Here is a 27652-nt window from a genome sequence, read left to right on the forward strand (position 1 = left end):
GGGTAGCATATAAATCCGGCTGCAATATTCTAGCGATAAGCACTGACAACCAGGCTCTAGATGCCTTTGAGAACAAACACGTCTTACAGTATTTCTAAAAAGCGTTGTAGTCTTCTAAAGCTTTAAAAGTCGTAAAGCGCCTTTGAATTACCACTGACTGACTCCCTCAGTTTTGACGGATCCGGCCTTGTAACCGACTGTTTCTGCTACCTGAGAGGATGGTTTCATCACTAACTCTATGCAGTCATCTTTCGCCACGGTTCTAAAGCTACAGTCTTAGCCAACAGTACCACTTGTTCGTACACGGTAAAAGAAATCGCTCCCGAGACCTACGTTTGCTGTCAGTCTGGTATCAACCTCATGAATGCGGCTTCAGCTACTTACACTAAGTCGAACGAGGCGCGGCGTCGTTCCTCTCCATAACGTTAACACACCACCACGCTGCACAAGTTTTCTAGCACAGTCCCATGAGCCTGTATACATGCCATAACCCTGGCGGCTCTGTAACTGCGTTTTCAGATTGTCGAATGGCATGGTGCAGTATACGGTGATAACACCGGCCAATGCGCCAGCAACAGCGCTGGTCGGGCCGCCAACGATATCCTGCAAAGAAGCTGACAAGCAGTTGTAGCTAGTAAAGCGCACCATGGCATTGCTCGATTGCTTCAACGTTACTGGCCAGACTCCCCTGTAAAAGTTCAAGGGACCTTCGTTTCTCAGTATATCATGGATAGCTTGCGTCGATGATCGATACGTATGCGCCCCCGCACGGTCTTCTATCAACCGCGTCTTCAAATTTTCTCCTGGTGTCAAGACCAACACACTCTCGGCCACACCTGCGCATATACCTGCCAACATGTTGCCGCTCACGGTCGTGTTTCCTGAGACATCCCTTGGCATGTAGTCGCGTGCGAAATTGAAGGTGAGAAAACGAACACCGGATTTGGATGCATTGGAGATGCAGAACGCCGCACCTCCTGTGTATAGCCGACCGATGCCGTGATTTCGAATGGTGGAGGTAAGGGTTTGGATTGGCGATTGGGATCTCGCATGTCCACTGAGAAGTTGCTGTCGCGTCTTTACAAATTCTGTGGGATACTGGGCGATGTTAAAAGTCTTCAATATCGCAAGGTAGCTCTCACTGACTGTGACTAATGATTCCACTCCTCCTGCGGTAGCGCCAGCCAGCAAAGATTGACAAGGCGTCACGTTGGAAAGTTTCGAGCTCATCTTGAGGATGCGGGCTCACAGTTGGTGCTGACGAACTCGAGAGGCATTGATCTGCTTGTGCGATCCTGAAGCCTCCCAAGGTCAGCTTGCTGTTCCCGGTCTCTCGGGACAAGCTCCTAACATCTCATTCATCTTCGTTACGCTCCGAAGTGCGGGATCATGGTATCCTCTCTGACTCGGCCCTCAAGCCAAGTTTCGCTCCGCCCCGCCTTTCACTGTGCACGCCCCTGTGGGTCCGGGGAAGTCCATGAGGGGAGAACAAACAGGCATGGAGTGCTCCGGACGAGCGAGTTATGCCTAGTTGAGCCTAGCTTCCCTTGCAGCATCGTCGAGATAGTCTACACTTGGAAGCTTGCAAGTCAAGTCCAGAGCTCATTCTCGATATTTTCGTGTATCGAACAGTACAAGCACTATGTCTGTACGGGTTCAAACTCGTGTCATTACTACAGACCCGTCGGCGGTGAAGCATATCAAGGTCACTGGTAGCGACTCCGCTCAAACTCAGGAGCACGCAGCAGCGCTGTTCCCAAATGGCGGCTGGGACACTCATCACCACATCTTCGATCCCGAACGATTCCCATACGCAGTCGATCGGCACCTCACACCACCAGCTGCGTCAGTCCAGCAATTCATCGACTTCAAAGCCCGTTTGGGTTTTACGAACTCTGTCCTTACTCATGGTCTCTCATACGGCGACGATTGCACGTCTTTGAAGACATTCGTGCCCGAACTGGATCGCAGCAAGACAAGTGCCATTGCTGTTATTGACCCACGCACTGTCAAGCCATCGGAACTGGAGTCTATGCACAATGCCGGTATTCGTGGTATTCGCGTCAACCTCTATAAGTACGGAGCGATGCACGACCTGGAGCTACAAAAGGTGGCACTTTGCGAGCATGCTGCCGTTCTGAAAGAGTACTGTTCAGGCTGGAGCATGGCATTCACCCACATTCACCCAGAGTTTTGGAACGACCTGATTCCCGTTGTCCGGGAAATTGCCGATGCCGGAATCCCGCTTGTCACGGATCACTTCGCACTGCTCAAAGCAGCCTCGATGTTGCCTGACGAGCACAAGGCGAACGTACTAGCACAGCCCGGATTGGAAGCGATCTGTTCTTTGGTTCGTTCTGGAGCTCTGTATGTTAAGATAAGTGCTCCCTACCGTGTCAGTGAACTGGCTCCTGGCTACAGCGACTTACAACCAATTGTTCGAGCCTTGGTAGATGCCAACGCTGGGATGATATTGTGGGGATCTGACTGGCCACACACGCCGAGAATGAAGGTTAGAAGCCGAGAAGAAGCGCTTCGGGACACGCAATTTCTGCAGGTTGATGATGAAGGGTGGCTGAGAACCCTGAAAGGTTGGTTGAGTGAGCATGAGTGGGACATGATCATGGTCCAAAATCCAAGTAGACTGTACAGTAGTCGATAAATGCTATCGAAATGTTATTTACAATGTTTCGCGGTATCACCAGGTGCACGAAAGTAATAAGATTAGTGATGGAGAAGTATGATCATTTATAGCAATGGGCAAGGTGTTACCACAGGAACAAGCCGCAAGACTGGCTGTACAGACTTGAAACCATGTCATCTCAAGGCACGTTCCACGATGTCTCGGACTACGGCGCATGAAGGTTCGCCACGATATCATAACATGCATTGAAGATGACAGCGAGTGTACGAGCCACTACCATATGATTAGTGCTGTGGTTCTTCGCTTTTGTGAAGTCTAAGCACACTGCAATTCGCAACATCTAAATTCGGGCCAATCACCAATCTCGAGCCAATGGCTCCTTGATGTTACCAACATGCCAGACGCCGCCCCGTCCTACAATCCACATCTCATGCTCACCGAAGGCTACGCTGACAGCAAGGTTCTCGCCACCACCGACTCTGATAGTACCGAGAGTTAAGCCACTGGTGGGATCGATCACATCTACTCCATCTCCCGCACCTGCAAACAGATAACCGTTCTTACTGGCCCGAATACCGTCGTAGAAGTAGCTGATAGGGTTATTCAGAAACCTCGGATTGGCAAGTACACCTCCATGTGGAGTGTCATAGGCGAACAATGCGCGATTTCCGTATGGGTTCTTGAGAGATTTAGGCTTGAACTCTGAGACTCCTGTGTCTGATATGTAGACTGTGTGGGTGTTGGGGTTCGACGAGGACCGGGCTACGGCGATGCCATTTGCGTTGCCGGTGGTGATATGGACTGGCTTCGGACGCATTGTGGTGCCGTTGACAAAATACACAGTGGGGTTCGTTGGGTAGTAGAAATCTATCAAGTCTCGGCCCTGTTACCATTGTTAGCCGATGTATCAATATCTACAAGTGTTTGGTCAGACATACATAAGCGCTCTTCGAGTCAGTGAGCCAAAAGTTCCCGTCACTGTCGATGTCCAAGTCGTTGAACCCCAGGAATGTCTGACCGTAGTAGTTGTTTAATATCGTTTTTTTCTTCCAGGTCTTTGGATCGATCTTGACTAATTGTCCGGTCTCCTTATCCTCGTATCCGTCTGTCACGACATACATATTCTCCCCGTAGATAACGCATCCATGAGCATTGTATGTGGGTGGATCCGTCTGCAGCTTTTGGAGCCTATTGTTGCGTGTATTCAACATATACTGCCAGTTATGCGTGCCATTAACTCCACCCGGTGGGCCCCACTCGACGAAGAATAAGTTGCCTGTCGTAGGGTTGTAGCAAGGTGCTTCGTGTGACTGGTATGCCAGATGTTGGACATGCTCGACTTTTGCGTCCGGTCCAATGATGTCGAAGAAGCGTGGATCATAGGCGATGAAATCCGTTTCGTTCAAGTAAGCAAATCTGGAGTGACAATCTTAGCAAGGATGCATCATAATTTGTGGGACACGAACGCTTGAGCAATGCCATCATCAGAGACTTCGCTTTTGTGTGGAGCATCAAACACCGATCGATTGAATGAGCCCGGGATTACAGCAACAGACGGCGAATCGTAAGAGACCCAGGCCCAGTTCGACGTATTGGTCTGAAACCTAGCAGGCAGCTCGTGAAGGAACTCAGATGCAAACAAGCTTTTTCCAAAAAGAACGGCGGGCAGCACAAGAACGTTGCGCATGATCTCAGAAGCTTGTGCTTGTATACCAGATTTAGTTGACTTTCAATTGCTAGTGAAAGGAGCTTCCTCGGACTTACTGGCGTCCAACTCTACTTATACATCGCTTTGCTCTACGGCATCCTGACCTATTGACCTGCCGCTTCTGCAGATACCTTGTTTCATTGATCCGTCTCCTGAGCGCTCATGACTTGGAGGCTGCCCAATATCAGTTCATCCGGGGCTGCGGACTGCATTCGACAACATGGTGCGGGGAAGACGCTCGCTCAATCGCGTGATTCTCGTCAGTAGCGACCCCCAGGCCGAAGCCGCAGGGCCTGAGAGGTTCGGTGTACTCCAGGTATTTGCTGTGACCTAGACTCGTAGCGGCTGATGGAGTTGTGCTTGAAGGGTCCAGCGGGTCCCGGAGCATTCCTCAGCCAATCACGCTTTCTCTATTTAATCGCGCCTTCTCCGACGCACCACTCATGTCGAGTCCGGCCCACCAGCTTCTGGTTTGACTTCTTCGCTGGAGCGCTCCGACAACCTCACTTTGTCGAGAATCCCCGCATTGCATGTGCTTGGCTATGGGGACCCCAGATTTGAAGCTGGTGGCGTATCCAAGTCCGGTCCTATATAACGATAAGGGATCAACATGTAATTTTGCATCGCAGGTCTCTCGAAGTCAACGAAGACGCTGCAGATCCTTCCATCTTTATATAACAGTTGGCACATACACATTTACACGATGGCAGGTTCGATGAAGCTTGAAAATTCGAGCCTACACGAGGTGGAGATGAAGGCAGGCAACGACAAAGTTGAGCAACTACAAGACTATGATGGGGACACAAGGGCGATGGAGAAGCGACTTGTCCGCAAGTTGGACATGTCGCTAATGCCTGTTGTCTGGGTCCTGTACTTCTTCAACTACATGGACCGAAACAACATTGCGTAAGTGCCAGCGTTGTGGAGTTCTCGAGCACCTGTACTGACTGATTACAGCCAAGCAAAGCTAGACTCGTTTGAGAAAGATCTAGGACTCGTTGGCAACCAGTTCAACGTCGCTGTATGTACCACCTATGTTCTGGCACTCCTTATAGCTCACCATGACAAGGTCTCTATCCTCAACGTCGGTTATGTTTTGTTCCAGTTGCCTTCCAACATGATCCTCACCAAAGTTCGACCTTCCCTGTATATCCCTGCTTGCGCCATGATTTGGTCCTGCGTATCTGCGGCGACTTCGGGTGTACATAACTACTCGGGCCTCATCGCTGTACGATTCTTCCTGGGTATCGTCGAAGCCCCTTTCTGGCCTGGAGCATTCTACATGCTGAGCTCTTGGTATACCAGAAAGGAGCTTGCCCTGAGGACTGCTGTACTGTACAGTGGACTGGTCCTAGCTACGGCCTTCTCTGGTCTGATAGCCGCCGGTGTATTTGCTGGACTTGAGGGTAAAGCTGGACTAGCTGGGTGGCAGGTAAGCTTTGGCGGTCTTTGACACCTCCTGGGTATGTAGCTTAACTTGCTCAGTGGCTTTTTATCATCGAAGGTGCCGCAACATTCGCCTGCGCTCTGGGGTCGATGTTCATTCTGCCCGATTTTCCCGGCAGTAAGACTGGTGGTGGAAAGTGGCTGTTCACTGAAGAAGAGCAGAAGCTCGCTATCGAGAGAATCCTGAGAGACAGGGTATCCGCGCCCGAGGCTGATGAGAGCATCATGCATGGTCTCAAGCTTGCGGTGACCGATTACCGAACTTGGGTCTTCGTGAGTCAAAATAGTCTTTCGCGTTTGCATACATACTGACTTGTGATACAGTCGCTTATGCTCTGTGCCAATCATTCCGCTTATGGGTTCAACAACTTTTTTCCCACTATCGTCAAGGGATTTGGACTCGGCTCTCGTACCATCACACTTGTTTGCACGGCACCGCCCTACCTCATCGGTACCCTAATTTCCTTCGCAATTGCATTCTCTAGTGATCGCAACAAGGAGCGTGGTTTCCACATCTCCATCCCCCTGTGTGTTGCGGCCGCTGGGTTCATCATCACCGTTGCCACGCTCAACGTTCCGGCCCGCTACTTCGCCTCCTTCCTCTACATTGGCGGTTGTTTTGGCTCGAATGCAATTGTCTATACATGGGCAGCGAGCACCCTGAATTCCACACCTGCAAAGAGAGCTTGCGGAACAGCGATCGTCAATATCATGAGCCAGATGGGCAACATCTACTCGCCCTATTTCTTCCGCCCACAGGATGCGCCTCGCTATATTCCAGCTATGCTGCTAATGATGGGATTCTCCATCGTCAGCATCTGCACCTGTATCTTCATGAAGACATCGCTGAGGCGGGCGAACAGGAAATTGTTGAAGCAGGAAGAGGAAACCGGTATCAAAGCGACTCTGTTCCCGTTGTAGGATTCAATGGGTGCAATCGAGGGAAGGGTTGTTACGATTCATGATTTCAAGCATTTTGGTGGTGGAAATAGGCTCATAGCGCCTTCCGTAGTAGTGGATATAGCCTCGGCTGCAGTAACCGAACGTAGCGACTTCTTGCGAGCACCATCATCGACCTCCAGCTTCGTTCATCAAACCGTCCATCGCAATACAGATGTCGCTATAGTTCGTCGCTCCTTCGCAGCCTGATCATCATTTGCTGCTGCTCCCCTCTTTCTTCTTTCTTGACTTTCAATACGCGTAACATGACACCTCACTCGCAAGAAGGCGCGCCTCTGCTCGTCGCGAACGCGCTTCAAGATATCTCATCAAAAGTCTCAACCCAGTTCGCGCTCAAGATAGCAGCGGCAATGTACTCATTCGCCACACTCGGGCTCTTCAACTCATCCATCGGCGCATTGCTTCCCTTGATCTCATCCCACTACGACTTATCTGATCTATACGTCTCTCTAGTCTTCGTCGTTGGCCCACTAGGCTACATAGTCGCCGCCCAAATGAGCTCGTTGATCCACCACCACTTTGGTCGGTTCGGGATCGCGCTCATCGGCTCGGTGCTGCAGATCATCGCAGCAGGACTGCTATCTCTGCATCCTCATTTTGAACTCATACTCGTTGGATTTGCGGTACAAGGACTGGGGGAAGGTCTACTCGATGGAAGCTGGTGTGCGTGGGCTGGTAGTATGGAGAGAGCGAGTACAATGTCTGGACTGTTGCATGGGAGTTTCTCCGCTGGGGCGGCGGCCGCTCCCATTTTGGTTACGCTTATGACTACGAATGGATATGCTTGGTTTGAATGGTATTATGTACTGGTGAGTTTGACTGAATCCAGGTCGACGACTCAAAGCTGATGGTCACTCCAGGGCGCTCTTTCAATCATTGACGCTGTAGCCCTATGTGCTGCATTCTGGAGCGAAACAGCATCAGTGTATCGTCAGACGCATCAGTCCGAAGAAACTGAGAACAAAGCCCACTCCAAGGTAATGCTCAAGCTTCCCGCCACGTGGTGGTGTGCCGCATACTTTCTTGCAGACGTGGGTGTCGAGACCGCAATCTCAGGATGGGTCGTCTCGTTCATGCTTCGCAGTCGCTCTGCAACTCCCTATCTCGCAGGTCTCTCGTCGTCAGGCTTTTGGGCTGGCATGGCTGTTGGCAGACTTGTCTTGGGACCATTGACCGACAAAATCGGCGTACGCAAAGCGACCGCGCTATACTTCGCCAGTGCCATATTGATCGAGGCCTTGTTTGCGTTACTGCCATATGCAATCGTCTCGGCCGTTCTGATGGTAGCCCTGGGTTTCCTCATGGGGCCGTTATTCCCGTCTGGCATCATAGTCTTGACTCAATTACTGCCAAAGGAACTACATGTAGCTGCAGTCTCCTTTGTCGCTTCACTAGGCCAAGTAGGTGGGGCGTTGTTACCCTTCGGCATTGGCGCTGTCGTCGAAGGGCTTGGAATTCAAGTCTTTCGTTACGCAATTTTGGTACAGTCAATACTGGCAATGCTGCTTTGGGTAGCTTTTGCGAAACTTCGGCCGGCAGTATCTACATTGAGCGAACCTCGGCGTACGAGGGTTGAGGAAAGACTGAACAATGCGTAAACACAAATCAAGATTTGCATCATAATTGGGCGGCACCAAGGGTTGCTTTGGTCTCGGCTCAAGCTACACGATCACGACCTCAACTCAGCGCCCCTCATGTAGGAGTCCTAGGCACACTCTCAAGCGTGAGTGCCAGCATGTGAGTCCCCTCAGCGCAGTAAGTAGCAGGGATGTAGTCCATAGCGTCCAGATCAGTACCTGCAGTGTTTGAGTGACTGGATGTTTCAAGAGGTCACTCACCATACTATAAGATGCGTATAATCCATTGTCTCTGAGGTATCTATGCTGTTAGCTACAAGAAACTTTGAGCATTTCCCACACCACTCGCGGTGCTTTCCTGCATTATTAGGAAGAGCGAAGCTTGTCTTCCATTGATCGAGAGCCTGTAACAGGCTTGTTGAGCATAGTTGTCTTTGAGAAATGCTCCGTTCTGATCGCATGTTCGAACACAGTTTGCCATGTCCAGACATGCTCGATTGATCCTGCGGGAGTCAAACCCCTGCACGTATGTAGAACGGAGATGAGCTCGTGCATCAGGCCACAAACCACACAAACACATTTTCACATTTAGGAACCAAGAAAGGGGGCTGCGACAGTTCGTCATCCGATTGGATCCTGGATGATGCGTCGTGAACATGCGGGCCTGTGCTCCAAGCAATGTGCGCGACTTTATAGTCAATAAATTTCACACATCTCAGTAGCTGTCGTGCTGCCGAACGCTTATGACTGATTGATGCCGACACTGAAGAGAATTCGAAGGTATGGTTGTAGTATTATTCGGAACTTTCGTGTTCGCTCATACATCCGCAACCTTGTACCCTCCAACAAGCAAATTTGTGTAAATCCTCAGTGGATCGTACTTGGTGCGAATCAACTTGAGCTTTCGGAGATTCGCAGCTGGATAGCTTTGGAAGACGCGCTGTCCCTTGCCAGCATCGTCCATGTAGAGGTATGTAGCGCTGTAAGGCTTCTGAGCCAGAAGAGCATTGATGTCTGCGGTTATCGCATCCGCAGCAGCCTGGACCGCGCCGTCATCAGAAGCGTTTGAACATGTCCAGTTCTCGACCATCCAGAAGAAAGGTGCCTTTAGAACGTCAATGCCCTGAGGATTGCCTCCACTGTCAACGCTTCTTTGGAGGAAGGATTTGGTCACCGGCTGAAAGGTGATAGAAGCCTGCAGGCCAGTGATGCCTGCTAGCCTTGATGACACTTCTGAAACAAAGGTACCATGAATCTCTTGAGCAGCATCTGTCCACCACAGACGACAGGGTTCGAAATGCTTGGCGCAAGCCATTGGGTTGCAAAGTATCTGTCGCAGCGATGTAGTCGACTAGCGGTTGCAATGCATAGGAGTCAACAACAGGCGGCAGTTGAGGCGCCGTGACGTTCTCGAAGGCCGTCAGGCTATCCCTCAGCGAAAATAGAACTACCTCATCTATTCAACAGATGCCACCGCCCAGAAGCAGGCCGGATACGCCTACGTGATCAACACGGCCTCCAACTGCTGCAAGGTTCGATGGTGCCCAAATACGAATAGATATCCCCCCATTGGTCGCCTGGCCCGACTGAGACCGTAGAATTGTCGGACCCAAGCGCCAGAGCGGTGAGATTGGACATTGATAGCAGTATGCCCGTACTGTCGATGCCATTGTAGCCTGGAATTGGCATGTGACCTCCGCATCGAACAGCGAGCTTTGATAGTGCCAGTGTCATCGTTGTGATTGCCAGAGACAATTGGGGTGTGGTACCCAAACTACGTATCTGATAGCATGCAAGAACCTTCGTAGGAGTGAAAATGCTGGCTGTTCATTGATGGCGAAAGGCCTATGATTCGTGCTGGACTGCGGCTGTTTAGCGCGGCGCTAACATGGAAGGCGTATCCCTGAATCACGTCTTTGACAAAAACCTTGTCCGCGTGTCAAGGTCGGTCTTGCTGAGTAAGAGGCCTTGGTCTGATTGCATTCTTTGGGGTAATTTGGATCTTTTCTGTTGTATTACACACATCAGAGGTAGTCAGGAAGAGCTGACCGTGATTTCGGTGACTTTACTGTAGACACCTTTCCATTCGATAACTTCCTCGATGATGTATCACTCGACTGAGAATCTAATCAATCGATGCCGTCAAGTATCCGGAGATGTCGAACGGCACTCGTCCCTCCTTTGACCTTCATTGGACAGCGCTCAAGGCCACGCCGGATCCACAAGTCTTCTGAAGCAGGCTACATACTTCATACCGTTATTCCTCGTGACCTTCTTTCCCTCCTCGGTCTCACTTCTCATCAACCTGACGCACTCGTCCATGCCCTCCCCATCCTTTCCCTCTCCTTCCTCGAAGACCTTCTCTACCCTCTCAAAGCTGGGATGCTTCTCAAAATGGCCCTTCATCCACTCATGCAGGTCCTGCACATCAGTAATCGTGTATACGATCGCCCCCGGCTTGAGCACGTACGCATACTCTGAGTTCAGTGTGTAGGACACGATGCGGGCCTTGTGCTTGCGCTGCTTGAAGTGTGGATCTGGGAAGCAAAGGAAGATCTTGGTGAGCTGCGCTTTCTGGAAGAAGTTGGGGAGGAACTTCATCGTATTTGCGCGGATGCAGGACGCGTTTTGGTAGGCGCCAGTTGCGGCATTCTGCACACGCAGAGCGCGCACTTTCTCTTGCACATACTCTGTGACTGAGGTTCTGATCTCCAGGCCTAGATTTCAGTCAGTGCGGCTTCTAGAGTTCTAGAGGCATTGCGCAGGTATTGATGTAATGGTTGCTGGTGAGGGCGGAGCAACGCACCAAGCATTAACGTGTCTGGGAAATTCGGTGCGAGTGCAAACAACAGGCCTCCAAAGCCGCAGCCAATGTCGGCAATCTCGACATTCTTTGTGAGTGCTTTGACTGCTGTACTCTTCTCTTCCTCATCATTATCATGTGACCTGGATGTTGTCTGCTCCTTATCCTCGACTGCATAAGTGGGGTATAAGCTTGCCCAGTCCATGTCCGCAGGGCTTTTGGGACTATATACGTTTAGTAAAGTATCCAAAATCATGGTAAGGCGTTAGTTACTATGTCAGAGAGTGATCTGAGAACGGGTTGGCGTGAGCGCGTTGCCGATAGAATTTCTTCTTTGGCAGCGCGGCGTCATTTTCAATAAGAGTCTTCTTGTACTCTTCGCGCTTTTGACGCTTCGCTGGCTCGCCGGGCATGGTGTCTGTTTTGCGCTTGCTCATGGAAGTTGTGCAGATCTGCAGGTTGGTGCTGAGAGAAGTTTGGTGTGGGAGGCGAGAGTGTATTGGCTGGTTGACTCGAAGCGAGGCTGAAGTGGAGTCAAGCTTTTCCGTTAGCCTCACCTTCCATGGTTCGCTCGTTTTGCGGAGACACGAACCCACAGATGGGTGAAACAAAGATGACGTAGTGTGCAACATTCTGACTTGAGTAGTTGCCGACCACAACGTGTCGGACTCAGATCGATTTAGGATGGAGTCCACGCCCTTCAATCGCGCACTGCGTAAAGACCGGTGAGGTGTAAAGTTTGATACACAAAAATCAAGTCAAGCCCAAACACGCTGCGCCCAAATGCTAATCCCACAAAGTATGCCAAATCGTGCAATCATAATCAACAGAATTCATAGGCGCCCTGGCACCCGTGGTCTTCAATGTGCTCCAGCTGAAGCTTCTGAAATCTGGGATTGGTTAGTGCAAGAACTGTGGACAAATCAGGGCTTACTCACTTCTCGCTCTTAGCATGAAAGTAGATGCCTTCAATGCTGCCCGAGACCTGGTTGAAGGAAATGTAGTAGAAGCCCTCAAAACTAGCTCCGCTGATCGTCTTGACTCTGTGGTCTGGCACCAAAAAGTACTCTTTCCAGCGCATGAATAGATGTTCTTTCTGCATCCAGTCCTTGGATACGATTTCTGACCGCGACGAATGTTTCGAAAGTGGTTTGTATGCTGGAAATCGCGCCCAATGCTGCCGGTCGACCTTCTCGTTCGAGCCCCACTCGGGATGTTGCGTGACGAAGGTGTATTTGTTTCCAATGATTTCACTTTCGAAGTACGTAGTCAGACTGGGATGATCATCGGTCAAACCTGTTGACGCATTAGCTCTCTCTTCTTTGCACTGCCCAGAACGCAACAGGACATGCGCACCTTGGATGCGCAGATATCCGCACATGAACGACTCGCGCATATCAACATGTTTGATCTCGACATCCACTTCGTACTGCTGACGGTCGGAGGTCTGGCTGCCCTTGAAACGGCTGCCCGGGCGGAGGAGTGAGGAGGATGAATTGGGGAGGAACTGCGTCGCTGGTCAGCAACCACCAGATAGCGCAATGTTTATCTTTCGTGTTTGATGCAAGCACATACTCGGTGAGCAGGAAACGGAGCAGCAAGATGACTTGGGTTATATCGAATGGGTGCCGGCGCATTCGCAGAGAGCGGCGACGCTTGGGATGCGCGCTGATCTTCGGGGCCGTCATCGGTCGCCGTCATTGGTGTTGGAATGTCTCTGTTTGGTGTTTCTATGCTTGCGCTCGATGGCTTGCTATGTGTCTCGGTTGGCGACTGTTCGCGCGTGCCATGTGGCGGCGGTGTAGGCTGTTGCTGCATTGGCGGGCGTTGTGCAGAGTCAACATCGTGGCTGGCGCTGCTGTCGCGGCTATCACTCAGTACGTGATGAGCAGTCGAAGTACGTGTATCTTCGGGTGGACATGTTGCGCGCTCGTGCTCCGCTGGCGACACGACATCATCGGGCGTCGGCATAGTCCGGTCGAGAGGAAGCCAGGGTCACAGCAAGAAGTTATTGATTACACATGGGTCGGAGTGAAGTAAATGAAGGCAGAACGGTCGGAATTAGGATAATGGTAGGCTTGTGGAGGGTTGAGGTCTGCTTCTACGAATGATGGAATCGGGCGCTCAGACGGATGAGTCGAGTGGATACGGGCGACGGCTTGCATTTCGCGGGGAACTAGTCTAATTTCACGTGGGGGCGACAGGCACAGCAGTCTACAGGCCGCAGATCACACGATCACAGTCGCTGTTTGTTCAGGTCGTGGAGGACGCAGACAGGCTAACTGTTTGTGTCGAGCAATTTGTTTCAAATTTGCTGATTGATCGTGGACTGATCAACGAGTTCAGAGTCCTTTTCCACCTCGAATATTCAATGCACGTTTCCTGCTACCACATGGCTCCGTGAACCCTTTTGTGGACTGACAGCCCCCACATACTCCAGGCGCCTGACCCTACAATGAGCTGGGTCTGAATGCATTTGTGATTCATACGCGTCGAGGAACGTCCACCGAAAAGACACAACTTGGCGCCTCCAATATAACACTCGCATGTCTAGATGGGTTTGATCTATGCGCAGTGAGCATCGTACCGCCTACAACTAAGAGGGTGCCGTACCTTGAAGTGCAGGGAAATTAACGAAAAGACCAGAGCCTTCAGGTCTTGAACGAGGTAGTAGAAGACGCGAAGCCCTTCCGGGTCGGACGAATCTTGTACATCTTGCAGAGATCCGATTTTGGCAGTCTGTCCACGTTAGAACTTGTCGCAGTATTGGATAGTGAACATACCTCAAATGAGATGTGCTCGCTACCCAGCCTTATTTCGAGCTCTTGACGGCCGTCTTTGTTCTTCTGTGGCCACTTTGTGTCATCTTCCCTGTGCATAGTTAGTCGTTTGCTTCTGTACACGCAGAATGTGAACATACTTCAAGATCTCGCTTTCCTTGACGATGCGCTTGATCTCAGCGACTAGAGCATCGCTCACGCACACTGAAAACTTTTAGCTGAAGCATCGTGGACAAGGGCAGAGCTTCGTACTCTCTTTTCGGATGAGGGAGTCATTGCGGTAGTTGGAGTTGTTGGCATACCGTGCAGATGCACTGCGACCATCTCCCAACACCCGGAAGTCGAACTCTGGATACTTGTCAGCGCTATCGCTCAGCTCTTGGCGAAACTTCATTTACCCAGAAACTCGTGTCCGAATCGCCCTTGGTGACCGGAGCTGCACAGTTGTTAGCACCAAACCTGTGCACCTGACAGCCGCACCACTCACTAGTATCTCAGGTAGAACGGTTCGCTGCTCATCGTGGTAGCTCGCGTGCAAACAGACGCGCAGGTCAGACTTTCAGCGAGATGGTTGATATTTGAATCCTGCAATGTCCTGCCCTGAGGTTCACGATCTTCGGCGGCGTGAGGACCCCTGCTCCTTGTTGTTTTGGCGAGCGGCTGCCAAGCGTCCTAGTTCCACTTTCTCGAGCAGACACCTGGACAGTGTACGCGGTCCTTGAAGCAGCGCAACTGTCTAGTCGAGCAAGCCACCTTTGCGCGCAGGGCAATTCGATCTCTTCGCCATATACACGCAAGCTGCAGCTTCACCGGACCCGACATACCACCCACGGCCGAGTTCGCAACCGATACACGTAGCATCCCACCTTCTACGGCCACCCAAGGGCACCGCGACCTGACGGTGCACGAACATCCACCGCCATTGCTGCTGGCAATAGACACCGCATACGTACATAGTAGCGGGCACAGCTAGTCCGGCAAAATGGCGACGTTTCTCGAGAATGCGTACAGTCTGGTACGAAGGGAACACCTGGCAGCACAGCGGTGGAGCTCCAGAGAGCTGACGGACAACCACAGGTGCACCAGGACAATGCAGCCGACGTACCCTCCGAGAACGAGCTCAAGACAGCCTTGGAGAAGGGCAGCGACGAGCAGAAGATCGAGACAATGGTGCGTCTTCAACACTGCGCATGCCCCGCGGCGGTGCAGGAGCATAGTTAACAACCAAACAGAAGAAGATCCTGGCTATCATGCTCAACGGCGACCCAAAGACGGGCCTGCTCATGCACATAATACGATTCGTCATGCCCAGCAAGTCGAAACCGCTCAAGAAGCTCATGTACTTCTTCTTCGAGGTATGCCCGAAGCATGATGCCCAGGGCAAGCTGCGGCAGGAGTGGATTCTTGTTTGGTGCGTAGATAGTCTGGAACTGCTGCACAGAGACATGCTGACCGCAGAAGTAACGCTATTCGATTCGATCTGCAGGCGCCGAACGAATACGTCCGAGGAAACACACTGCGCTTTGTGTAGGTCCCTCAACGCTCCGTACATGGACTTTGCTAACAAGGTCTGCAGCACAAAGTTACGAGACGCAGAGCTTGTAGAGCCGCTGCTACGTACGCCGCCATCCCTCTCTTGTCGCCGTGACCTTGCTAACCCACCGCCCAGAACCTGTCCGCCAATGTCTCACCCACCGACACGCATACGTCCGCAAAAACGCTACCTTCGCCATCGCATCTATCTTCACTCACCTTCCTGAGCTCATGCCCGATGCGCCCGATCTACTTACCACATTCCTTGACGACGAGAACGACCCAACCTGCAAGCGCAATGCTTTCGCCGCTCTCACATCGATTAGCCACGACAAGGCTCTCGAATATCTGAGTACCGTCTTCGATGCAATCCCGAACCACGAAGAGCTTTTGCTCCTTGCTGAGCTCGAGTTCATCCGCCGAGATGCCGCTATCAACCCAGGCAACAAGGCCAAATACCTGCGCCTGATCTTCGATCTTCTCGAGTCCCAGGTGTCGACCGTCGTCTACGAGGCCGCGCACGCCCTGACGACACTCACAAGTAACCCTGTAGCTGTCAAGGCTGCTGCAGGGAAGTTCGTGGAGCTGGCCGTTAAGGAGCCTGACAACAATGTCAAGCTCATCGTGCTGGAGCGCGTCAACCAATTGAGGGACAAGAATGAGGGTGTTCTGGACGACCTGACCATGGAGATTCTCCGCGTCCTGTCGAGCACCGATCTCGATGTGCGCAAGAAGGCTCTGCACATTGCCATGGAGATGATCTCCAGCAGGAACGTCGAAGAGGTGGTGCTGCTCCTGAAGAAGGAGTTGATGAAGACCGTTGATGAGCAGTACGACAAGAATTCCGAGTACAGGTCCATCCTCATATCCGCCATTCACCAGGCTGCCATCAAGTTCCCAGAAGTCGCCGCAAGTGTCGTTGGTTCGCTCATGGACTTTATCTCCGACGTCAGCAGCAACGCATCGGCCGTTGATGTTATCTCTTTCGTCAAGGAGGTCGTCGAGCGCTTCCCAGATCTCCGCCCATCCATCATCGAGCGCCTCGTCTCGACCCTTGGCGAGGTTCGCGCAGGAAAGGTCTACCGAGGTGTTCTTTGGATCGTTGGTGAGTATGCGCTCGAGGTCAAGGATATCCAAGATGCATGGAAGGGCATCCGATCATCTCTGGGCGAGATACCTATCCTTGCCTCTGAACAAAGACTACTGGACGACGCGTCAGAAGGCAAGGACGGCGATGACCAGGTCAACGGACACACTAAGGCCGTGGCTCCGACAGGTTCGCGAAAGGTTCTGGCTGACGGCACGTATGCGACCGAAAGTGCACTCACATCTTCGGCTGCCGCCAAGGCGAAGCTGGACGCTGTCAAGAACTCGCAAAAACCTCCTCTGCGTCAGCTTGTACTCGATGGCGACTACTACCTCGCTACCGTCCTCTCGAGCACGCTCACCAAGCTTGTCATGCGATACTCAGAACTCTCGCAGAACGCTGCACGGACAAACGCTCTGCGCGCGGAGGCTATGCTCATCATGATCTCGATTATCCGCGTTGGGCAGTCTCAATTTGTCAAGACTCTTATTGACGAGGACTCTGTCGACCGTATCATGTCATGTGTACGATCGCTATCAGAGTTCTCGCAGAAGAAGGAGCTCGAGAGAGTGTTCTTGGAAGACACACGAAAGTCTTTCGCGACTATGGTTCAGACAGAAGAGAAGAAGCGTGCAGCGAAGGAGGCCTCAGAGAGGATGAAGTCGGCTGTCAATGTTGACGACTCCTTCAGCATTCGTCAGCTCAAGAAGAAGGATGCTGACGGTAACGACGAGATCGAGCAAGATTTGGAGAGGGCCACAGGAGGCGACACCGCAACTGAAGATCTCTCATCGAAACTCAGCCGCGTGGTCCAACTCACCGGTTTCTCGGATCCTGTCTACGCCGAAGCCTATGTCAAGGTACGTTCGACTGTGGCAAAACGGGCTGTTTGTACTGACTGCTATAGGTCCATCAATTCGACATTGTACTTGATGTACTCCTTGTCAACCAAACGACCGAGACACTACAGAATCTCACAGTCGAGTTTGCAACTCTCGGTGATCTCAAGGTTGTCGAGCGACCACCAACGCAGAACGTTGGCCCACACGACTTTATCAACCTGCAGTCTACTATCAAGGTTTCTTCGACCGACACCGGCGTCATCTTCGGCAATGTGCTATACGAAGGCGAGAAGGGCGTCGATTCCAACGTGGTCATCTTGAACGATGTGCACGTTGACATCATGGACTACATCAAGCCTGCACAGTGCACAGAGACACAGTTCCGGACGATGTGGACCGAATTCGAGTGGGAGAACAAGGTCAACATCAACTCCAAGGCCAAGACGTTGCGCGAGTTCCTTAAGCAGTTGATGGCTTGCACGAACATGAGTTGCTTGACACCAGAAGCATCGATGAAGGGTGACTGTCAGTTCTTGTCTGCCAACTTGTATGCCAGGAGTGTGTTTGGTAAGTCAACTTCTCTGGTCTTGCAAATGTTTCACACGCTAACTCTATGCAGGCGAGGATGCTCTGGCCAATTTGAGTATAGAGAAGGAGGGTGACAACGGCCCAATCACTGGATTCGTTCGTATCCGCAGTCGATCGCAAGGGTTAGCGTTGAGCTTGGGGTCGCTGAAAGGATTGAACAAGGTTGGTGTTGCTTGAGCGGGCTGTTGATCGGGTATGATTATGATAATGCGGTGCGCCAGCAAAAGTTTGGGCGCAGGAAGTTAGAACTGTCAAGCATTGCTCGTCGCATGTTGGCGTATGTAGTCAAAGACACAAGTCACTACGAAGTACACAGCATTGAGTCTACCAATTGCGATTCTCGATCTCCGCGGACTCAGATTCCGTGCCGTGCACTCGCACACCACGTGCATGCTGTACCATTTCCTAGCTCGGTACGCGAATACAGACAGACGCCACAGCGTCACCTGCGGGAATACCGGACATCCTGGTCCCAGCCTCCAGGATGTCGGCAGCTGTTCATACCTAGCATGTGCGGAGATGGTCACCGTTGATTGGCCAATCCGCGGAAGTTGTGCTGCGCAATCCCATGTAGACATGCAGCTTTAGGGTAAGCTTGTTAAGCCTCAATGAAGCTTGCGTGCACCATGGTAAGCTCACCAGCGATATCGTGGACTGCATGCGGCTATAAAATGAGCTGTTGCACCCATGAAGCTGGGCAAAAGCTTGCCGAAGCTTGGCCTTACGGACCATCACTCCAAAATGTATTACCGATCTGCTACACATGCAGCTGCCGTGCTCGCGTTTGCTGCGCTTGCTGAGGCAGCTCCTACAACAGTCCAGGCGTCGTCGAATGCTGGCTCGCCCACCTCTGATGTGTATCCTCCGTCTGGCAGTACGTTTGTTTCACTAGTACTTGAATCGACGATTACTGACTTGCGCAACTACAGCTGTAGTCAACTCTTCGATTTTCCCGCCAGAATCTGTTGTTGGCTTTCCGGGTCCAACACCCACTGGAGCCGAGCCGAATGCCATTCAGACAGCTCCGTCGTACCCCTACAACGACAACAAGGCCAACTCCTTTCCCCTCATTGCACCGCAACCCCACGGCAATGACGTCGAGTCCAAGTTCGACATAAGCCGGTACTGGGGCAATTTGTCGCCATGGTACTCTCTCCGCTCTGCGGACTACGGCCTACCTGATGCAGACCCTCTTGTACCTGAGGGCTGCGACATCACCCAGGTCTTGTTGCTGTACAGACACGGTGCTCGCTACCCTACAAGCGGTGCTGCACCGGGCACATTTGCCCAGAAGGTGGTCAATGCAACAAAGGCAGGCGGTCTTGCTTTCTCAGGCGAGCTGTCCTTCCTGAGTGACTGGACGTACAAGCTCGGCGCTGAGCTTCTTACACCTTTTGGACGCAGCCAGAACTTCTTGCTTGGTGTCGAGTACAGGCAGTTGTACGGACACTTGCTCAACAACTTCACCGCCGCGGGCAAGCTGCCTGTGTTCCGGACGCAGAGTCAGGACCGCATGGTCAAGACGGCTGAGAATTTTGCTGCTGGATTTTTTGGCGTACCCGAGTACATGAGCGAGGTCAACATCGAGATTCTGGTCGAGACACCGGGTGTGAACAACTCGGGAGCTCCTTATGAGGTCTGCTTGAACTCGAATGTGGCCAGCAAGGGAAGCATTGGAAGTACTGTTGCTGCGAAGTTCGCCGCCGATGCTTGTAAGTCATTCGCAGATTAAGCCGCTCGTAAACATGCACGCTGACCTTCCATGACAGTCAATGCCACCATCGCCCGCCTTCAATCTCAGGCCAAGGGCATCAACTTCACGTCAACCGACGCCATCGCCATGCTGCAGCTGTGCTCATACGAGACCCACGCTCTCGGCTACTCTGCCTTCTGCAATCTCTTCAGCGAGGTACCACTCCCTTCCACCCTCATCCCAATCCACTAACCCCCTCCAGGAAGACTTCCTTAACTACGAATACTACTACGACCTCTCCTTCTACTACAACAACGGCCCCGGCTCGCCCGTCGCCGCCGCGCAAGGAAAGGGGTATTTGGACGAATACATTGCGCGCTTCACGGGCAAGTACCCGTCCGCCAACTCAGCGCTGAACGAGACCTTCGACAACACAACGACGTACTTCCCGCTGCAACAGTCCATCTACGCCGACGCCACGCACGAAGTCGTCGTTCTCGATGCGTTGACAGCGTTCAACCTGACTGCGCTGTTCGACGGCCCGCCGCTGAGTCCGAACGGCAACCAGCACTCTAACTCCTTCGTGGCGAGCAGACTCGTGCCGTTCGCGACGCACTTCACTACACAGGTGTTGGAGTGCAAGGCTAAGAGCCCGAGCAAGCAGATCAGATTCATTGTGTATGTCCCCTCCCTCTCCTCTCGTTCTTTCATGCAGCCAGCTGACTTTCGTAGCAATGACGCCGTGGTTCCGATTAACGGGTCTCACCCGGGATGTCCGGCCGATAAGGATGGACTCTGCTCGTTTGACAACGTGGTCAGCGTGCTGCAGAAGAGGAGCGCCGAGATTGATTACAACTATGATTGTTTGGGTAACTACACGGCAAGCCCGGGAGTGAACTACAACGGCAGGGCGCCGAAGTCGTAGGCGTCTCAGGGGATAACAAGATGAGTGGTAATGATGTAATAGTTTGGAAATGCAAAAGACATATTTACGAGCGGAAAGCGTGTGTGTGATGTCGCACCGAGAATCGTGAAGGCCAAAGATGGGAAGAATGGAACGACGTGTTACTGGCAAAAGGAAAGTAGACCTCCATTCGCTGGGGCATATGATAGAAGGCAAAAAAAGATGGATAGCTGAGACTGGTTTCGATCCAGTGTCCTCCGGGTTATGAGCCCGGCGCGCTTCCGCTGCGCCACTCAGCTTGTGAATCACATCTTTTGATGAAAGACTTTCGTTTTAAGCTATTTATATAATATTTGAAAATTTGATGAACAGAATTTAGCCATCATGAATATCGTCGACCTGTTGCGTGAACCTGAACACTATCAAGGTGTGATGGTGGAATGTGAATGAAAATTTTGCAAGTGAGTCATAATGGTGCAACTCCAACATCATACCTCCACACCAATGTAGATCCAATGAACGACGACGAAAGATGAACAGCAAAGTGAACGACAACCATAGGTCAAACAAGAAAAGATAGCAATCAATTGTAACGAGCCTGGTTAAAGCAGAGTACTGCATCTTACCAGCTCCGAGCAGCCACTTGGCACTTTTGAAGGACTCAACACCACCACAAGCGAGCTTCAAGTACAGTCAATAAGCTGCCAAGCTGTGCTAAAAAATCTCCAATTGCACGCAGAATCCGAATGATTAACAAATAAGAAAGACCCTCTGACAAAGAAAAGGGCTAGTTTTGGCCTTCCCTGTTCAGTCCTGCGTTTTGCCAAGTGGCAGCTTGGAGCTGATAAGATGCAGTAAATAGATTGCAGGGCTTGATGGAATGCGACTTCAACGACACTCAGCTTCGGTGGTATCTTCGATCTATAACAAGCAAATAAGACAGATACTAAAGAAACGGGTGACGTACACCTTCAACCTACACACCCCTCGCCTCACACAAATGCCCGCTCTTGCTCAACACCGTGCCCAGCCCCCGATGCACCTCGACCTGAAACCCCTCAAACGGGACTCGCTCACCATCAATGCTGATGTACCCGTCGTCCTGCATCTTCGGGATAATGCGATAGGCCTCGATTTTCTGGTAGTCGACGCCGTCCATGTCGAAGAACGTGTGGTTTTCCACGGCCATGAGCATCTTGATGGCTGTCATGCGCGGGATGTCGCCCCGGATGCGAACCAGGTCGAGACAGCCGTCATTGGGGAGCGAGGCGGGGAAGAAGTTCGCGTCAGGCGACATATAAGCTATGTTGCCGCAGTAGAAGTTGCCGAGTTTGTCGTGCGGAATAAGTTCCCAGCTCGCGGGGAGCGGGTCGTTGACTGTGCCGTATTGGAGGGCTGGGAGTCCGGTGTCTGCCGTTGGGACCGGGCGGGAGTCGTGTGTGGGAGGGGGCTTGGAGGCTTCAGCGCGGTAGGCTTCGCGGACGGCGGGCTTGTTGTCGTGGACGGTTTTGACGGCGATGTCGGCGGGGTAGATGGTTTGGGTCAGCAGGCGTACGAGGAAGCCCCAGGTGAAGCGCGCGCTGCCCATCCAGCGCAGATGCTCGGTCGCAAGATCGGTTTCAGCGACGATGCCGACGGACTGCGAGAGGAAAGAGAGGGTGCGGCGGTCGCCTTGTGTTATCGAGGCGAGATCGAGAGGCGTGCGCAGGCCCTTGACGACGGCGAGCGCTGCCAGACTCGGGCTGTCTGAGCCGTTGAAGTTGAGACTCAACGCATTTCCAGAACCGCCGGGCAACTGCGCGACTGCAACCTTCGCCAGTGCTCTCGCAGCATCCTCTCGCTTCCCAAGCCCGTTCCAGACCTCGTGTGGGATGCCATCGCCAGAGCAGCATGCTACAACATCGTACGCCTCGATGTCTAGATTCTGCGCAATCTCCACGCCGTGTCCCTGATGCTGTGTCTTCTCCACGTCGAGTGTGCAGCGCGCCGCGGCAAGAATGGGCGCAATCGATTTATGGTACATCTTGACCGCGCCGCCTTGTCCACCGAAGGGGTTCAGCAGCACCTTCATGCGCTTCTGTCGCTGCGATGCGCCGTATGCGCGGTCGAGCAGCTTCTCGATCCATGCCTCGGCCAGCCGGCTGTCCAGCTTGTCGAGTTTGTAGCTGACGATGGCTGGGCGCACAGCTTTGGGCGAGACAGAGTGGGCGTACTGGATGGTGATGTCGCCGTTGTCTGAATGCTCGGCCCAGAGTACGTTGTAGAAGGGGATCGAACGAGTCGACTTGCTCTTGCCGGATAGAGACAGGCCGCAGCAGCTGGCGCCCTTGCTGTCCTGCAGCTCTTCATCTGGGAGGATTAGAATACAAGCACATACGACTGGCAAATGTACACACCCAAGACAACCAGCGAGTCTGTTCCCAGCGTCAACGAGGCATTGCGTCCGACAGCGAGCGTGTCCGGGACGCTGGGTGCATCGACAGGCTGCTGGTTCTGTGGAGCGAGCGAAGGGTCTCTGAAGGGATCGTCGTGGCCTCCAGTTGCAGCCATGGTTATGAAAAGCGAACGTGGAGCGCCCTCAGCATACTGGAGACGCAAATAAAGGAGCGACGTGAGATCAAACGATGTAAGCTGTCACAGGTTCGCGCTCGCATACGGCATGCCAACGGCCGCGGCAGGCGGATGTCTGCGGGCTCTAGTGCATTATGGAAGATGAAGCTGATTGGGTGGCGCATTATATACCAACCTCTGGGTCACATCAACTCTGCGAGCAAGCTGCATTATGGTCACCATATGGTAGACATATGTGTCCTGGCAAAGGCACGAGCCTACTCCAACGCCACTGCGAGTGTCGGTGCAGGTCGTCCAAGGCAGCAAGAGCGAGGCTAAGACAGGAGGCAGTTCATCTAGGACAGTCAGCGGATGCACGGCTATGACACGGAGCACTTACAGCAGCATAGTCACCCTGACCGCAGTATAAACACTCAACAATGAACGCAATGCTCATAAACTGTGAGGTGCGTGGGGAGCTGTCGATGCTCTGGACGATATCAAGGTCAGTAGTACCAGACTCGCAGCGTCGGTACAGGCTGTGGCGGTTCCAGGTTGTTGTTGAAAGAGCGAGGTTGAGGCCAAAGTGCACTGGGCTGGGCTGGTCAGCAGGTCGTGGAAGTCACGCCCAGGTCAGTGGCAACGACGAACAGCAAGAGCACCTAGAGGCAGTCAGCACGTTGCAAGGCCATCGTCACCCGCCGCGAACCCCATCACCCAAACCCATCCATAGTGCCCTTGGACGACTTTGCATCACTGCGCGGCCTGCTAGAAGAATCAATACACTCGCATTTTAACTACCCGAGCACTTCGGGAGCAAACTTCCTCCGATACATACATTCAAGAAGTCGGCTCCAGAGGTGAGGCAGACCGAGCGCACGAGGACCTCCAGCGACGTCTGGCCACATGAGGAGCTCTAGAAGCAATCGGAAAAGTTGAATGAAAGATAGGTATTGGTTTGAAGCAATATCACTAACAACCCGGTGGCAGTAGCCTAAAGTCACCAGTCCATAGTAAATTTGTAACCCTGCCCTTGTCACAGTTCGAGGGATCTCAAGACTAAATAAACAACAGTATGTCATACTGTCAGATATGTGAAATTGGCAAACGCACAAATTTATCCAATTTCTGCGCCCGGTCCTCTCAGCCAAAATGCTGACTGAACGCGTCGCTACCTTCAACACAGAAAAACTTCGCTCTGCTCCGCGATCGTAGTCCATGCATCGATATGAATTTTCCCAATACCAATCCGCTCGACCACTCCCCTGCTGTCAGGTTTGGAGAGTAGCGGAAAGTTTACAGTTGGCCACCAAGCATTTGTGTAGAAGGAGTTGCTGTCGAAGTATATCTCGTTATTAGACAGGGCTTCTCATACTGCGGGCTGTTCTACAGCGTCCAGTGGCGAAAAGCCTCAGAAGTAGCATCCCAACTCGGTTCATGCATGGCATCACTTGAATATGTCGATTGAGAAAGACCTAGAAACTTGTGAGTTCGATTTCGTAGCAGCGTTGAAAGTCGTCCGTCGATCTGAACCGTACCGACCCATCTTTGGTTGTTGTCGAAGACGGCAACGTCGCATAACTGATAATCTCCTCTCTTGCATCTTTTCTCTGCAATCCGTAGAGCAGAGAGCCCAGGAAAGCCGTGATCGGCGTTTCACTTGCAGCAGCTATGATCGTAAGGGCAGCGTTGTGATAAATTTGGTCCATGGCTTCCACATGTTTTTCGAGGTCTTCCGGATCATCCTGAATAATACATGGCGCATCAACCCAGAGGTAACGTTGGTCGAGCAGCTTTACAGTTGCTGTTGCAATTACGATGGTGTGCGCAGGTTGCCCATCCCAAGTATCGAGGTGGCCGGGACGATACACGCGTTCCATGTGCTGGTTTGCAGCTTTCAATCTTTGATCTGAGCCCTACTGGTAGCTCAGCGCGATATAATTTGTTCCTAATGGTAATGGAACAACACGCGCTGGTTCTACATCGACAACACGCAATACCGTTCCCAGAAGTTCGAATTCCTGGCTGTGAGGTGGGTTACGTGCTTTGTAACAAGCCCCAAGCCATCTTCGTACAAGGCTCCAATCAATACTGTCCGGTGCGAGAGCTCTGCCTAGATGACAACTGTCACCTTCGTCCGTAATCTCTAGAGCGAACAAGGCAATCTTCTCGCTCTGTACTACCCACTCATCTCCAGGCATGGGGTCAAAAGGTCCTGGAGAAGGGATCTTGATGTGTAAATAGTGCGGAAGGATAACCGGTTCATGAGTAGCAGACCAGTCAATAACTATAGGCTTGCGATGAAAGTTCAGGCCAGCGTCACTTCCCTCGTAGTTCAGTGCCAGAACATATTGAATCTATTGGAAACTTCGCCGTGCCATCAAAATTTGTTTGAGAAGCTTACGCAGCTTGCAGTCAGGTCCGTCCCAGATCTCTTGTAAGCTACCTAGCACGTGGTCGGAGATCGCGGGGCTTTCGGTTAAACTTGCGGGATCTCCCAGTATGGCTGCGTGAGGCAGCTCCTGGCATCGACTGTAGAGGCTATTAGACATTCGCGCAGTTGCAGGGACCGAGAGGTATGGGCCAACAGGGGGGTATTGTGTAAGAGTCAAATCGAGTTCTCAGCTAGCAGTATACATCGCATTCGGCCGTCGCAGAGATGCACCCACTGTCTTGGTGCCATACTGCTGCCTTGTTCGTGGTGATGGTTACAGGTCGTCGGCCAGCGAGGCTCACTTCGGGAACCGGGAGTCGTGACCCGGCGTGACCCCCACGCTCACACTCTTCTCAACATAAGCTTCACCCACGTGAAGTGGAAATGACAGTGTAATCTACAACACCACGCCCAATGCAAGCCGTCTCGCAAGGGTATATATCGCATAGATTGCGCCAAAAATAGCCAAACCCCAACGCCACTAATGCTGAACGCTCAAAGTACCAGCTCTGCAGGTAGAGCCAGAAACGGTAATACCGAACGAAAGAAGCTGAGTTCAGACGCTACCGGGACACAAGAACCCTGTCGACGGCATCAGACGCAAGTTGAGACACTTCCTCAATGCCGCCCTTGACATCAACAATCTCGACGTCCTTGAGCTGCTTCACCTCGAGCTCATCGGGCTCCTCGAGCGCTGCGAATTGGCTTTCAACCATGCTGTCCTTCATGTAGTGGCCTTGCCTGCCGCGGACGCGGGCGAGGAGAGTCTCCTTGTCAGCACGGAGGTATACGAAGTGCACGTTGGCGTCCGGCTCCTCATCGTACAGCCTGGCGGTTCGGATGACATCGCGGTACTTCTTCTTCAGAGCGCTACAGGTGATGACAACGCCCTTTGCTCCTTTCTTGAGGTCCTGGAGAGCCTGGTCGCGCAGGAGGATCAGCCAGTCCCAACGGTCCTCGTCGTTTAGGGGAATGCCGGCTGCCATCTTGTCGATGTTGGCTTTTGGGTGGTACTGAAAAATGTCAGTACAAACGATATACAAAATCACGAAAAGACGATTCATACCTCATCGCCCTCAATGTACTCGAAACCGTAACGGTTGCTGAGAACCTTGGCAATGGTGCTCTTTCCGCATCCTGCAGGACCGGTGACGATGAGAATGTGGTGACGGTGAGGGATGGCCACCTCGGTGGTCTTGCATAGGTTTGCGGACGAAGTGGACGGTGAGCCAGCAGTGGATGCTGGAGGAGTAGGCAGCGACGCGTAGTGTACGGATGCGGAGTGCGTTTGCTCGATAGTTTGCAACATGATTGATATTTGTTGAGACAAGCGAATGGGTTCGCTGGCAGACAGGCGCTAGTACGTGAACCAAGTCGGGTTTCCAATATTGGAGAGATGGGGTCGAGCCGGGGAATATATAGTATTGAGAGTGGGTGTAACGCAGACTATATTGGGCACTGGTAAGCAGGAACGGCAAGTTTCAACTTGTGCTGGGGCAGGGCGCATTATAAAACGTGGGTGCACGTCTGGAAATTCCTCCCGCGCCCATGACGGCAAGGGTGGGATCAGAGTTTGGGAGCACAGTTGTGGGAGCCAAGACTTGATGTCACTACGAATAGCATCGCGTGCGAATCAGCGGGCGCTCTGCGACCTCTGCTTGGGCCAGCCTTGGGATAGAGGCAGGCGGATGTAACTGCCCGCAAACTGGCCTCCCTGGCCATACCGGAAGCGACGAAAGAAAGGGAGTTTCGTCCTCATCGGCGTTTGAAAGTTTGGGCGTGCCGCTGCGCGTGGGATGATGCAGTGGCGAATGGAGACCCCGCAAACCTTGGTATGCACCCCGGTCATCGTCAGGTACTGGTGCATCTTACATGTTCGGTACAGCTCTGCCAACGCAGCACTCGGCTCGGCAGCGCTGGGCCGTGAACTGTGCTGGATAGAACATCAGCAGCGCCGCAAATCAGCCCAAGAGTGACCAGCTGAGCACATCGCTGACAGGCAGCGAAGGGGAGGAGGTGTTGGATAATAGCGCGTGGGGGTCACGAGAGGCGCTGAAGTCTTTTCCGGACCGGCGAGGGTCGAGCCTTGAACAGCAACGGGTC

General features: G+C 52.5%; 13 protein-coding genes and 1 non-coding gene across 14 annotated transcripts; 5 read left to right on the top strand and 9 right to left on the bottom strand.

The window, feature by feature from the left end:
• Positions 1-314: 314 nt before the first annotated feature.
• Positions 315-1230, bottom strand: BU25DRAFT_403163 (mitochondrial carrier; the record flags this gene model as incomplete). The annotated part of the gene is made up of 2 exons (XM_033705070.1): positions 315-1098; positions 1147-1230. 2 exons carry the CDS (start codon positions 1228-1230, stop codon positions 373-375), a joined length of 810 nt encoding a protein of 269 aa, XP_033556334.1. The 3' UTR covers positions 315-372.
• A 412-nt stretch (positions 1231-1642) lies between these two features.
• BU25DRAFT_480981 (uncharacterized protein) lies at positions 1643-2662 on the top strand (the record flags this gene model as incomplete). The annotated part of the gene is made up of 2 exons (XM_033711074.1): positions 1643-1705; positions 1736-2662. The coding sequence occupies 2 exons, from the start codon at positions 1643-1645 to the stop codon at positions 2660-2662; spliced, it is 990 nt and encodes a 329-aa protein (XP_033556335.1).
• Positions 2663-2942: 280 nt separating this feature from the next.
• Positions 2943-4663, bottom strand: BU25DRAFT_378312 (calcium-dependent phosphotriesterase). The gene is made up of 4 exons (XM_033704170.1): positions 4409-4663; positions 4111-4348; positions 3583-4060; positions 2943-3527 (listed from the first exon to the last, which is right to left on the bottom strand). The coding sequence occupies exons 2-4, from the start codon at positions 4329-4331 to the stop codon at positions 3000-3002; spliced, it is 1227 nt and encodes a 408-aa protein (XP_033556336.1). The 5' UTR covers positions 4332-4348; positions 4409-4663; the 3' UTR covers positions 2943-2999.
• A 500-nt stretch (positions 4664-5163) lies between these two features.
• BU25DRAFT_443368 (MFS general substrate transporter) lies at positions 5164-6719 on the top strand (the record flags this gene model as incomplete). The annotated part of the gene is made up of 5 exons (XM_033709355.1): positions 5164-5258; positions 5310-5373; positions 5422-5784; positions 5838-6071; positions 6123-6719. The coding sequence occupies 5 exons, from the start codon at positions 5164-5166 to the stop codon at positions 6717-6719; spliced, it is 1353 nt and encodes a 450-aa protein (XP_033556337.1).
• Positions 6720-6890: 171 nt separating this feature from the next.
• On the top strand, positions 6891-8562 carry BU25DRAFT_378319 (MFS general substrate transporter). Its single transcript, XM_033704171.1, has 2 exons — positions 6891-7567; positions 7619-8562. The coding sequence occupies exons 1-2, from the start codon at positions 7004-7006 to the stop codon at positions 8354-8356; spliced, it is 1302 nt and encodes a 433-aa protein (XP_033556338.1). The 5' UTR covers positions 6891-7003; the 3' UTR covers positions 8357-8562.
• Positions 8563-9152: 590 nt separating this feature from the next.
• BU25DRAFT_463102 (uncharacterized protein) lies at positions 9153-9650 on the bottom strand (the record flags this gene model as incomplete). The annotated part of the gene is made up of 1 exon (XM_033710577.1): positions 9153-9650. One exon carries the CDS (start codon positions 9648-9650, stop codon positions 9153-9155), a length of 498 nt encoding a protein of 165 aa, XP_033556339.1.
• Positions 9651-10410: 760 nt separating this feature from the next.
• BU25DRAFT_415493 (putative methyltransferase) lies at positions 10411-11695 on the bottom strand. Its single transcript, XM_033707551.1, has 3 exons — positions 11412-11695; positions 11142-11362; positions 10411-11052 (listed from the first exon to the last, which is right to left on the bottom strand). Exons 1-3 carry the CDS (start codon positions 11549-11551, stop codon positions 10538-10540), a joined length of 876 nt encoding a protein of 291 aa, XP_033556340.1. The 5' UTR covers positions 11552-11695; the 3' UTR covers positions 10411-10537.
• Positions 11696-11751: 56 nt separating this feature from the next.
• On the bottom strand, positions 11752-13280 carry BU25DRAFT_415494 (putative vesicle-mediated transport protein Vid24). The gene is made up of 4 exons (XM_033707552.1): positions 12714-13280; positions 12495-12645; positions 12077-12434; positions 11752-12028 (listed from the first exon to the last, which is right to left on the bottom strand). The coding sequence occupies exons 1-4, from the start codon at positions 13107-13109 to the stop codon at positions 11962-11964; spliced, it is 972 nt and encodes a 323-aa protein (XP_033556341.1). The 5' UTR covers positions 13110-13280; the 3' UTR covers positions 11752-11961.
• A 113-nt stretch (positions 13281-13393) lies between these two features.
• Positions 13394-14519, bottom strand: BU25DRAFT_415495 (Mago nashi protein). Its single transcript, XM_033707553.1, has 7 exons — positions 14406-14519; positions 14317-14354; positions 14171-14266; positions 14059-14122; positions 13922-14009; positions 13752-13877; positions 13394-13703 (listed from the first exon to the last, which is right to left on the bottom strand). The coding sequence occupies exons 1-7, from the start codon at positions 14435-14437 to the stop codon at positions 13689-13691; spliced, it is 459 nt and encodes a 152-aa protein (XP_033556342.1). The 5' UTR covers positions 14438-14519; the 3' UTR covers positions 13394-13688.
• Positions 14520-14616: 97 nt separating this feature from the next.
• BU25DRAFT_415496 (coatomer subunit beta) lies at positions 14617-18276 on the top strand. The gene is made up of 8 exons (XM_033707554.1): positions 14617-14933; positions 14996-15088; positions 15151-15329; positions 15380-15445; positions 15495-15535; positions 15588-17398; positions 17446-17947; positions 18000-18276. Exons 1-8 carry the CDS (start codon positions 14901-14903, stop codon positions 18143-18145), a joined length of 2871 nt encoding a protein of 956 aa, XP_033556343.1. The 5' UTR covers positions 14617-14900; the 3' UTR covers positions 18146-18276.
• A 401-nt stretch (positions 18277-18677) lies between these two features.
• On the top strand, positions 18678-20715 carry BU25DRAFT_415497 (phosphoglycerate mutase-like protein). The gene is made up of 5 exons (XM_033707555.1): positions 18678-18842; positions 18898-19680; positions 19738-19877; positions 19924-20339; positions 20394-20715. Exons 1-5 carry the CDS (start codon positions 18710-18712, stop codon positions 20584-20586), a joined length of 1665 nt encoding a protein of 554 aa, XP_033556344.1. The 5' UTR covers positions 18678-18709; the 3' UTR covers positions 20587-20715.
• A 77-nt stretch (positions 20716-20792) lies between these two features.
• BU25DRAFT_t142 lies at positions 20793-20864 on the bottom strand. Its single transcript has one exon. It is a non-coding gene; the product is annotated as a tRNA-Met (tRNA).
• Positions 20865-21541: 677 nt separating this feature from the next.
• On the bottom strand, positions 21542-23115 carry BU25DRAFT_352915 (sphingoid long chain base kinase-like protein; the record flags this gene model as incomplete). Its single annotated transcript, XM_033703429.1, has 2 exons — positions 21542-22914; positions 22962-23115. The coding sequence occupies 2 exons, from the start codon at positions 23113-23115 to the stop codon at positions 21542-21544; spliced, it is 1527 nt and encodes a 508-aa protein (XP_033556345.1).
• Positions 23116-25889: 2774 nt separating this feature from the next.
• Positions 25890-27020, bottom strand: BU25DRAFT_215924 (carbohydrate kinase). Its single transcript, XM_033701259.1, has 2 exons — positions 26616-27020; positions 25890-26562 (listed from the first exon to the last, which is right to left on the bottom strand). Exons 1-2 carry the CDS (start codon positions 26856-26858, stop codon positions 26113-26115), a joined length of 693 nt encoding a protein of 230 aa, XP_033556346.1. The 5' UTR covers positions 26859-27020; the 3' UTR covers positions 25890-26112.
• Between the last annotated feature and the right edge of the window lie 632 nt (positions 27021-27652).

This window comes from Macroventuria anomochaeta (assembly GCF_010093625.1).
Source record: "Macroventuria anomochaeta strain CBS 525.71 unplaced genomic scaffold BU25scaffold_47, whole genome shotgun sequence".
Lineage (NCBI taxonomy): Eukaryota > Fungi > Ascomycota > Dothideomycetes > Pleosporales > Didymellaceae > Macroventuria > Macroventuria anomochaeta.